General features: G+C 46.7%; 2 protein-coding genes across 2 annotated transcripts; one reads left to right on the top strand and one right to left on the bottom strand.

Moving 5' to 3' along the window:
- Nucleotides 1-1935: 1935 nt before the first annotated feature.
- NCE102 (Nce102p) lies at nucleotides 1936-2454 on the bottom strand (the record flags this gene model as incomplete). Its single annotated transcript, XM_018879485.1, has 1 exon — nucleotides 1936-2454. The coding sequence occupies one exon, from the start codon at nucleotides 2452-2454 to the stop codon at nucleotides 1936-1938; it is 519 nt and encodes a 172-aa protein (XP_018737397.1).
- A 2638-nt stretch (nucleotides 2455-5092) lies between these two features.
- On the top strand, nucleotides 5093-7099 carry NCA2 (Nca2p; the record flags this gene model as incomplete). Its single annotated transcript, XM_018879484.1, has 1 exon — nucleotides 5093-7099. The coding sequence occupies one exon, from the start codon at nucleotides 5093-5095 to the stop codon at nucleotides 7097-7099; it is 2007 nt and encodes a 668-aa protein (XP_018737396.1).
- Between the last annotated feature and the right edge of the window lie 3592 nt (nucleotides 7100-10691).

The following is a 10691-nucleotide window of genomic DNA, read 5'->3' as shown; positions in this document are numbered from 1 at the left end:
TTTTATATGAATTCAGCACTTGGTAATAGAGGAGTAGGACGAACAGAAGGAGATATGGGTGCTTGTAAGGCTAAGTGCTATGCAGGGACTTGGAAATCCCCCCTGATTTTTGAAAATAAGCTTGCGTGCATACATGCTTGCTCCATTGGTCGCAGAAGGGGGAACAGGCAGCAGCCATTCTGGATAAGGAGCCCACATTTTTGACGGCGAGGATTATTTAGGAAAGTTCGAAACTAATTTGGTAGTGAAACCCTTTCTACAGAACACAAACCAGTGTACAAACGGTTCTACAAACCTACAAAACCAGTTCACCAAAAATGAACGAGCAAAAGCAATTAACATTGCCAAGAGAGCACCAAAAAGCCAAATCCAAACACCTACCGAAAGTTCATACCGGCCATCAGTTCACATCAGACCAGCAGCAATAACCAGGGAACGCGATACCAAACTCACAACTCACACAACCCGTACTCCCCCGACCAAAAAAACCATCGACAAAACCCCACGCCCGACTCGAGCGAAGCGAGAGGAGCAATGGGGTCTGGGGCAACGCCCCAGCCGCCGGAGGCAGACCCCCTCCTCCCATCCCGAACCCGAGCCAGCATCCCAGAAGAGAAAGTCGCTCACAGCAAGGACCCTGATGGGCACAGAGACATGGATAAAGGCGAGGCTGGAACGGGCGGCCAGATTAGGCAGGTCAGATTCCATGACCGGAATTCAGAGGCGGCCGAGAATGGATGTATGCGGGTACCAAGCAATGCACTGCAGCCCGAAACAAGAACAATGACAACAAATGCGAGCGTCAGGCCAGCTGTTTTAGGAGTTGGGCGTGATAAGCGGATAGCGAGAAACGGGTGTGGCATCAGAAGAAAGTCGGACCAGATTAGTCCTGATTAAAGTTCCGAGTAGCAAAATAGCGAAACTGGGTCAATAGCGTCAACGGCTCAGGCCGTACCACACGCCACTCACTACCAATCTATTACCACAACCGAACCACAGGGATCATCGATACGCAGGACTAGCAAGGACCACTAACAAATGAACGAGCCCGGGGCCAGCGATGCAGTGATAGACAATCGGGAGCCGAGCCATATCAGACAATAGCGGGACGAGATACAGGCGGGTCGAGCTCGAGGTCTGGTGAGAGGGGTCACGACACTTGACGAGCGACGGGCTGCAGGATAATGTAGTGTGCATCGACGATCGGTTCCGAATAAGTGCCTTTGTTTGGTATGAACCTGATATGGAGCAAGCGTTCATTTCTAGCAATAGAAAAAAAACAGAAACTGCGATTGCACTCCATTCATGAGTGGTGTGGATGTGCCTCTGGCGGCTGGGGCGCTGCCCCAGACCCCGTAGCTCCTCTCGCTCCGCTCGAGTCGTTTCGTCGACGGTCCCAGCATTCTCCTGCGAAGCAGGAGCTACGGGGTCTGGGGCAGCGCCCCAGCCGCCGGAGGCACACCCCTCAAAGAATAATAATTCATTATACCATTAAACTACAGAGGCAAGACGCTAACCCGGAATAAAATAAAATAAAAAATATAACAAAGACAGACGGTAGAAGAGGTGTAAGGTGTGAGGGGTTTGTGTGTGTGTGTTGAAAGGGGTCGAGGGTATGATGAAAAGAAATATTAGGTGTCGGCCTCGTTGATACTTTTACAATGGACTCTGAATATAGGCTAGGTTGAAATTAGAGAAAGCGTATAGTTGAAGAAAGTGGTGAGTTGGGGCGTCGGTATGAGAATGTGAAAATATGAAGATATAGGTTTCAGTGGTCGAATTGGTGGGAGTGGGGTGTTGGTTTATACTACTGTAATTTATCAGGGATTTGGTGTTGGATTTGGAGGGATTTGTTGTTATAGAGAGACCAGGAAATAGGTTTGTGGGTGTTGAAATGGGGTCCTCAATTGACTAGCAGAGTCGGGTTTGGCCAACTTAAACCTGAGACATGGTAGGGATACCAGTACGAGGAGCGGCCGAACGACGGCTAGTAGGGAGGCTGAAAGCACCCTGGCTGAACACACTGATGGTCGAGTAGATGAAAAGACCCAAGATGGTGAAAGCAGAGAAGTACAAGAAAGCAACAGAGGCTTGAGCACGACGACATCTGCCAGAAGAACCCTGGGCCACAGTGTTGTGGTCGACATACGACTTGTTGTTACAAGAGTGGACTCTGAGAGCAGTGGCAATAGCAGTGGCAGCTGCGAAAAGGAACACAAAGTTGAGGAAGTCAAAGATGGCAATGACAATGGGGAAAGCCAAGAACTCGACAAAGGCAGCTCCCAGGCCGTAGAACACACCAAATACAAGACCAAATACAGTAGCGAAAATACCGAAATTGACTTGAGGGTTGACGTGGCTTTGATCAGCAATAAGCGAACCAATCAAACCAAGCAAGATGGCCAAGTACACGAAAAGAGAACCACGGAGAATGGGGTCGATGAAAGCAGCCATTTTATATACGGTTCAAACCTGAAGTTACCAGTAGATTTCTAATTATTAACACTTGAAAAAGTAGAATAAGTTACGATTCTTCGATTGGTGAATTGATTGATTGATTGTTAAGTGTCTAAACAGATAAATAAATAATTATATTATCGCAAGACAACAGACAATGACAAACACAAAAGCACAAAGTCAGGCAATCACGGAAATAAAATCACACAGTTGCAGATACAATTACAAGAACAAATAAAAATGTTTTTGTAGCTTGATTTCCTAACACTAAAACCAAATAACAGATATTAAGTTGGGGAACTTTTTTTTTTTCTAATACAATTGACGAGGCACTTGCTCTTTTATATAAAAAATGATAATACTAACAACATAAAAAGCAATAAAGACGCAAAAAAGGCAAAACAAAAGAGAAATATAGTTTAACCCAAACAGGCAGTGGTCAAGCACATCCATGACAGCCTTGCTGACGCTCACTCGGTCCGTTCTACAGGGTAACAAATGCAAAGCTTATTAGTAATGGCTAGTACAGGCAGCTCGAGCTGAAGTAAGCGGGTCGGGCCCCGGGCCAGCTGCGTCCGCTTGGGCTGGGGTGTGCCTCCGGCAGCTGGGGCTCCGCCCCAGACCCTGGTTGCTCCTGCTTCGCAGGAGATTATTCTTGGTCAGCCTGAAGCAACGACTCGAGCGCAGCGAGAGGAGCTGCGGGGTCTGGGGCGGAGCCCCAGCCGCCGGAGGCAGGCCCGTATGAAATCGCAAACCGCAAGCGCAAGCGCAACCGCAATCCAGACCCCGGTCAACCCGGCTGCTGGCTGGTGGTCCTTCCTCTGGGCGCCCCAGACCCCGTTTTGCCCGCTTCGCGAGCTAGTGGTAGGGGCCAGGCCTTGCGATAGAGACCTGACTCGGTTCTGTTTGCCCCCCTCCCCCCCTCCCAGGCCCGGTGAAGTCGCTGACAGGCAGACCCCCAAACTAACCCCCGGCCCAAACCGCTCGCGAAGCGAGCACAACGGGGTCTGGGGCAGCGCCCCAGCCGCCGGAGGCAGGCCCCCATCCCCATTCCCCAGGCCAGCAACCCGACAGTTCCGTGCTTTGCGGTATCTGGAGGAGTGTCCGATGGGTTGCCGGGTTGGGCAGGTGCTTGCTTGTGTTTGTTTTTCTCTAGCCCCAAATAGTGTGCAGCATGCTGACAAGGACAAACAGGAAAATCAAAAGCAATTCTCAGGTACCGACCTCAGATGCTGGCTGCTGTGTGCAGCGCGCTACATCACACCGCATTGCATACTGTGTGTCTCATTGTACGATGGCTTCGGGCCTTTCTTCTTTGTTTTCTCCCTGCCTCTCTGGGGAGCACCCTCTGGCCACTGCTGGCCAAGCCCGTTCTGCCTGGTTTGGTCCACCCGCAGCCGGCCTGCTACGGGGATGGGCCTGGGTGGGGAGGGGAGTCTGCCTCCGGCGGCTGGGGCTCCGCCCCAGACCCCGCTGCTCCTCTCGCTGCGCTCGAGTCGGGGCGTCGGGGGCCCTGCTGGTGCGATTCCTTGGGGTGGGGTGTTTTTTCTGGGTCGGTTGGCAGTGGGTGGGTCAGTGGGTTTGACTGGGGTGTTTGGAGGTTTTGATTGGGGGGTTTGGGGGGTTTGGGGGGTTTGGAAGGCGATTGATAGGGGATGGCGGTGTGAGGGCCCAGTCGTACTTGGGCTCGTCTGCTGAGAGCATCGGTCGAGCCGGTTGGCGTAAATGCCGCCGCCGCTGGCAGGTGCTCGGGGTCACCATCGGATTGGCGACTGTACCCTGCATTGCTGCTGCATGGATGATGTAATTGCACCATTATTACGCAACGCTAGTCTCACCTCATGACTCCCACGACCTCGTGAGTACCTGGTACGAAAAATACCCCAAAACCGCAAAAAACTAATTAAATTGTGCATCATGTACCCGCAACTATTAATTGCTTCCTGCGTCGTCGCTGCCGATACCAGTGTCCTCGGCCCTTTCCTCCATGCAGGGATCCTGAGACCCTGCTTCGGTCCCGGATCCCGGGTCGTATCGGTTCGGGTTTGCCTCCGGCGACTGGGCTCCGCCCAGACCCGTAGTTCGCTTCGGTCGTGGCGTCGGCGGGCCTGGGGTTTGGTGGTTAGTTTAGTTTATTCGTACAGCTCAATTGACCGGGTTAGTGAGTTTTGTTGTGAATGCCGTGTGTGAGGTTGTACGGTTCGCTAGAGGAGCTCGTGTGGATACGACTGGAAATTGCGAGTTAATTGCGGTAGCAAGTGTGGCTCAAGTCTGTCCTGCCGCTACTCTGGCGAGTCCATCTGGTCTCTGGTTAAACCCAAATTTCAACCTGGTCTATTAACAAAATCACTGTCCCGACAGGCTCCTAATTCACCACCAGTCCCCACGCTGGCTCGCGAAGCGAGCACAACGGGGTCTGGGGCAGCGCCCCAGCCGCCGGAGGCATCAGACCACTCCCCCTGAGAACTCCCTGGTCGCCTCGAGCCCTAGCCCCGATGATCTGAAATCAATTGCTGCTGCAGGCAGTGTTCGACCAGAAAGTTTAATTTGAGATCAGTGATTGAGAGTGAGAGCGAAAGAAAGTGTGAGAGGTGTAAGAAAGTCCGGGTTTGAGTGATCAATTGGCCGTCTCAAAATGGCTAATCACAGAGTTGACAGGTTTAGGAAGGTTTTAGAGAGGAAGGGAGGGTCAGTGGACGATGATAGTGTTCTTTCGACTGCAGCAACTGGCAGTTCTGACCAGGGGAAGAGAGCTCCGGCAGCTTCGTCTTCGTCGCTGTTGCTGACGTTTGAAGACGGCAATTACGTGCCATTGTCAGTTGTCAAGCAGACTTTAAGTCAATTTACTGAGAGTTTGCCAAAAGGTTCGGCTGATTCAGGTGCGGTTGGTGCTGCCGGTTCAGGTGCTGCTGGTTTAGTTGATGCTGGTGCGGGTGATGGGGTCGAGGATAGCGAGGCATGGCATACTCTTGGATGGGCTGCTCTGTCGGTGTATGGCCATGTGGTGAACCATTTGCTGGCCCAGACCCTGCCAATTACAAGTGGAATCCTCTATTGGGACGATTTGCTTGACTCGGGACCAATGGGTCTGGCTGTCCATGGAGTCCAGGTTCTGCCATGGTGGTTGTATTCCCAGGGCTCTAAGTTTATTCGTGGAGAACACAATTGGAAAGAAGCACTAAATAAACACACGAGTGCCTATGCTCATGCTCGTGCTGGTGCTCGCACAACCAGCCAGACTGGTCAAGGCAGTGACACAGGTTCAGGCCATTCTGGTCATTCTGACCGTAAAACACACCTTGGAACCAATGTTTTAAGCGCAATTCATTTCAGCCTGAGCTCGATTCCATTTAAAAAAATCCAGCCTACTTCAATTACCGAGCTGGTATATATGGCCAATCCAGCCTATGTGTCTCTACGAAGAAAGATCAAACAAAACAGGAGAGAGTTAATTGCTGCTCGTGACAGTGCTGCTAGAAGACTGGGTGTAGTGGTGTCTCAGTGTTGGAACGATGAAGAGGACGCTAAAATGGATGCTACAAATGTCGCTGAGTTTGAAGCAAAGCTGATTGAACGACATACTTGTGGATGCATCGACACTATCTATAGAGAGATTGTAAACGAAGAAGGTGATATCAACAGCACTAACCACAATGCTACGGTTACTCCTGCCAGTTATGCCCAACGAATCATCACCGTCATCAATATGCTGCCTGCTGATAAGGACCGGTATTCAACTACCATCCGCAAGCATGGAACTCCAAGTTTTTATATTAGGTATTGGCCCATGGCTACATTGGCACTGGCTGGTGCTTATAAAGTGTTGGGAAATTGGCAGGCCATTACAGACTGGGCCAAGACCCAGCTATGGGAGACTCTTGTGGCATTCTGGCAGAATAGACTGGTTAAACCATTGTACCAAATCTATGAGACTATTCGGTATGATGAAAACGAGCAACTGTCACTTATCAGCAAAAAGTCTCTTGAATCGGACATCCAATCTTTAGAACGGATGGTTATTGACCTTGTTACTAAGACTGACAAGTCCATTTCCCCAGACATCTTACAAACAAAGGTAGTACAAGGAGATCTCACTGATGTTCTTGTAAATTACGAAAAGCAAATCCAGACACCTATTCGATCAATTGTCAATGGCGAGTTGATTCGGTCGTTATTAATTCAAGTCCAGAAAGCCAAAGTTGATGTCGAAGTTGCAGTTAGTGGCATTGACAAACTTCTACAGTCCCAGCAACTGGTCTTTGGACTAGTAGCAGCACTACCAGCCATAGCTGTTTCTTGGTGGGCCGTCCGTGCTGTTGTCAATAGCACACTTGAAGGGAATACACAGCGTAGAGTTAAAGGTGCTCACAACATTAAAGGTGAGATCTATTCTTCCTTGTACAATGTCAAACGGATTCTTCGTAAGGCGGCAAAGAAAGCTGACAGCAAGTGTGATCTTTCTCCCTTGGGTGTTGGTTTGTTACTTTGTGAAACACATCTGCTTCGGGATCTGTCAAGACAAATTCTCAACCGCTCTCGATACCGCGAGTTTGTTGATGACCTTGACCAGCTAGAACTATCACCATCTGTTTCTGCTAAACAATTAGCTCTTGACAGAATCTACTGGCGTAACTATTTTTAACTTGTATAAAATAATACAACCCTATGACATAAATGTGGGTTATCATATTGTTGTCACAGGCATGATAGATGTTAGCAGTCGGTCAAAGTAAACAAGACTGATAGTGGCTGTTTTCTTCAAGTTAAAGGATTAGGTACACAATCTCGAAAAAAACAACGGACTTGCCAAATCATTTCACTCGCAAACTAATTCGTCGACGTTGTCAAATTTCCATCGCCATAGTCACTACGCAATCCACTAACTATCCCCTTATCTCCACTAAGTCAAGTTCTCTCAACGGATAATTCCAGTGGCATCCTAAACTCGAGATTAGCATCATTGGACGCTCTATAAATCCATGCCTTGAAAGAATCCAGCTATTATTTCCAGGTACGCCACTGTTTTAGCATATGAGAATGCCAATATCCAACGTTGCCATGTTTACATGCTTATGCATTACCCTATTGATATATGCATCACAATATTGACATATGCGATGAGGTGTTGGTTCGTGCAATATATTCTAAGATTAATATAAGCAGCCTTTCAGGTTAATTTAATTGTATTTCTCGCATCCATGTGATGATTCTCGTTCGAGATATCGTCTCAATAACTTAGGGAAGAGCGGCTGTTGTCTCAATTCTTTAGATATTGCTTGGGCTCTTTGGTCCATAGAGGGCAAATGACAGAGATCGAGAGCTGAGCAGAATAAATCACTAAATCATTTTTAATTATCTATACTATATAATTCAGACAATTCTATATCGCATTATTTATATATAGCCGGGATGACCACTCTATTAATACTTGATTTGCAGGCTTAAGATAGCGACTACTGATTTATACTCCGGGTAACCCCTCAATTTTACAATTTAGGTTTTTTTTATATTTTTTATTCAAATTTTATTTTAATTTTCCTTGCTCAAAGGAATTCGGCGATTGTTAAGAAATATCGAGAGTCTGATACCAAAGGAAATACTGATTGAATTCGACATCTGGAGATATTAGTCGGGCAAGCCCATTTCGAGTCATTTACATCCATGCTAGATCCTCTGCACGATCAGATATTAGTCGGGCAAGCGCTGTCGAGTCATCTACATACATGCCAGATCCTCTGCATGATCGGCTGGAGATAGTAGTCTGGATATTCGTCCTGGATCCATACTGCCAGCTGGAAATGCTAATATTAATGCGTGAACTGGGGAGCGTCACGGGCTCCCTGGCAGCTGGAAATACCAATACTTAGAGGGCAAATTAGTTGATTGAGGATAGAATTCGTCCTAATTGGGGAAGCCAGAATCAGGACAACTACCGGGTAACACTGGTAAAACTCACACTTTTGATATCAGTGATTCCCGGCTACAGAATGAGTTGGATCAATCAATAAAGTGTCCAAGATGAACATCTCGACTAATATCTCGAAGTAGGGTCTCTCCAGCTGATCATGTTCAACTTGTAGCTGTCCGGAAACCTGTGCTCTTTTGGTTCGTAGAGGGCAAATGTCAGTGATCGAAGGTAGAATTCTTCCTAATTGGGAAGCCAGAATAAATTCAAAACCGGGTAACACCGTTAAAACTCACACTTGATATCAGTAATTCCTGGCAACAGTATGAGCTGGATCACTCAATGAAGTGTCCAGGATGAACATCTCGACTAATATCTCGAAGTAGCGCCTCCAGCTGATTGTGTTCGGCTAGTAATTTTCACCAAAGCTGACAATTCATTATATGAAATGAGGGATTCCAAGAACCTAGACTTCTTGGATGTATACAAAGTGCTAGAATAATACATCTAATAGGTTTAACTGCAACAAATACCCTCCAGACAATTTGTTAAAGCACCAAGGAAAATCTACCTCAAAGGCAGAACGAGCTAATATTTAAACATAAATTCCTAATAAATACAACAAATGGTTAATGATCTACAAATAGACTAACACTGCGACCTTTCACAAAAGGGCTCGAACGCTTTGGAACGTTTAGCTGCTCGTTCTCTTTATTTGGCGAGATAGAAGCAGGTAGGTGTACCACATTCTCATCAAACTGGTCATGATCGGGAGCCAGAGATAGCTTGCGCTTACTTGGAGAATTCTTAACCGAATTCGAGATACTGGTCGAGTCATTATTAATAATTGCAAGTGCTGTAGAACCAAGTATGCCTTTAGATCGTTCAAGAATGGTGCTCTGAAGTCTTTGCTCAAACGAGCGAACTCTATCATCCAAGATAGAGAGTTGATTAACTTTGCCATCAACATCTGCATTAAGTCGTTCAATCTGTTTAGACAAATTCAACTTCTCTAAACGCAAGCTTTCTATCTCCTTTGTTAAACCATCACGAATAGATTCTTGTTCAGTGATAGACTTGTCGTGATATTTAAACAATGACAGCTCAGATCTCAATTGTGCGATTTCGTTATAAGCTTCTTTGAGTTGATTCTGAGAATCCTGTTCCGATTTTTGACCAGAAGTCACCAAAGCGGCTATATTGTTTCGTAATATTTTCATATCCTCACCATATTGAAAATCAACCAGGGATTGTACATCCGCACCAATGCTACTCAGCTTTGCCGTGATATCAGAATGAAATTTTATTTCGCCTTGGGACTGATCTTGGAGATTGCGCACGTTGCTGTCCAACTCCACCATTTTTTCCTGAAGCTTGACGTCTGATTTTTCCATAGATAGCTTAAGCTCCTTTGCAATCTTTGCCAGAGATGCCTGGATGGTTTCCTTGTTTCCAGCCAGTTGGTCTGCTAGCTCATTACTCTTGGCAGTCTCTGACAGTAGCGAGGTTAGCTTGGTGTAATTGGTATCGTGGGTAGAGTTGGCTTGATCAATGTGAGCCTTGATAGTTTGTTCAATAGCAGAATGCTTCTCTGTAAGACTTGACACAATAGCCGACCTTGTAGTGTTATGAGCTCCAGAGTTTTGAGATTGCACTAAATCTAATTTAGTTTGAAGTTCCTTCAAAGAATCACTTCTTGCACTCGCCATTTTCTCCAAAGTTTGCTGCAGATTTCTGGCGGTCTCCTCTTGACTGTTTTCTTTGTTGGTATCTGAGAGCTTGAGGTCTTCCATTTGAGCTAACAGAAGTTTTTCGTTGTCAAGGATTTGATTTAATACTGAGGTCTGCTTTGCAAGATCTTTTTCATAAGATTTGCTGCCCAGAGACTCTTGTTGGCTGGCGAGTTCTTGACGTAGAGATTTGTGCTCATCCTTCAACTCTCCCACCATGTCTTTTGCAGAATCCAATTTACCAATTATTGACATGCTGTTTTCTAGAATCTGTTCCTGTAACTCTCGATGGGCAGTAAATTTTTCGGACAAACCTTTGTCGATGGATTGAACTGATTTGTTTGCAGTTTCAACATGCGACTCTTGTAACTTGGAAAGTAGAGATTGGTACTGGGATAGCAATTTGGCGGTGGTATTTGAAAATGATTGTAGACTGTTATCAACAATTTCTCTCGTTGAATCATGCTGTTTGACAAGTTGAGAACCGATATCTTTTGATAAAGAGGTATGATGCTGCTCTATCTCCTGAAGTAACTTGTCATCCTGTACACTCTTCTTTGGAACAGACTCAGTAGCCTTTTGGTAATGTTCACCAAGAA

This window comes from Sugiyamaella lignohabitans, chromosome B (genome assembly GCF_001640025.1).
Source record: "Sugiyamaella lignohabitans strain CBS 10342 chromosome B, complete sequence".
NCBI classification, from domain to species: domain Eukaryota; kingdom Fungi; phylum Ascomycota; class Dipodascomycetes; order Dipodascales; family Trichomonascaceae; genus Sugiyamaella; species Sugiyamaella lignohabitans.
The sequence above is the reverse complement of the archived record's forward strand: the minus strand, read 5'-3'. Positions and strand labels throughout refer to the sequence as shown.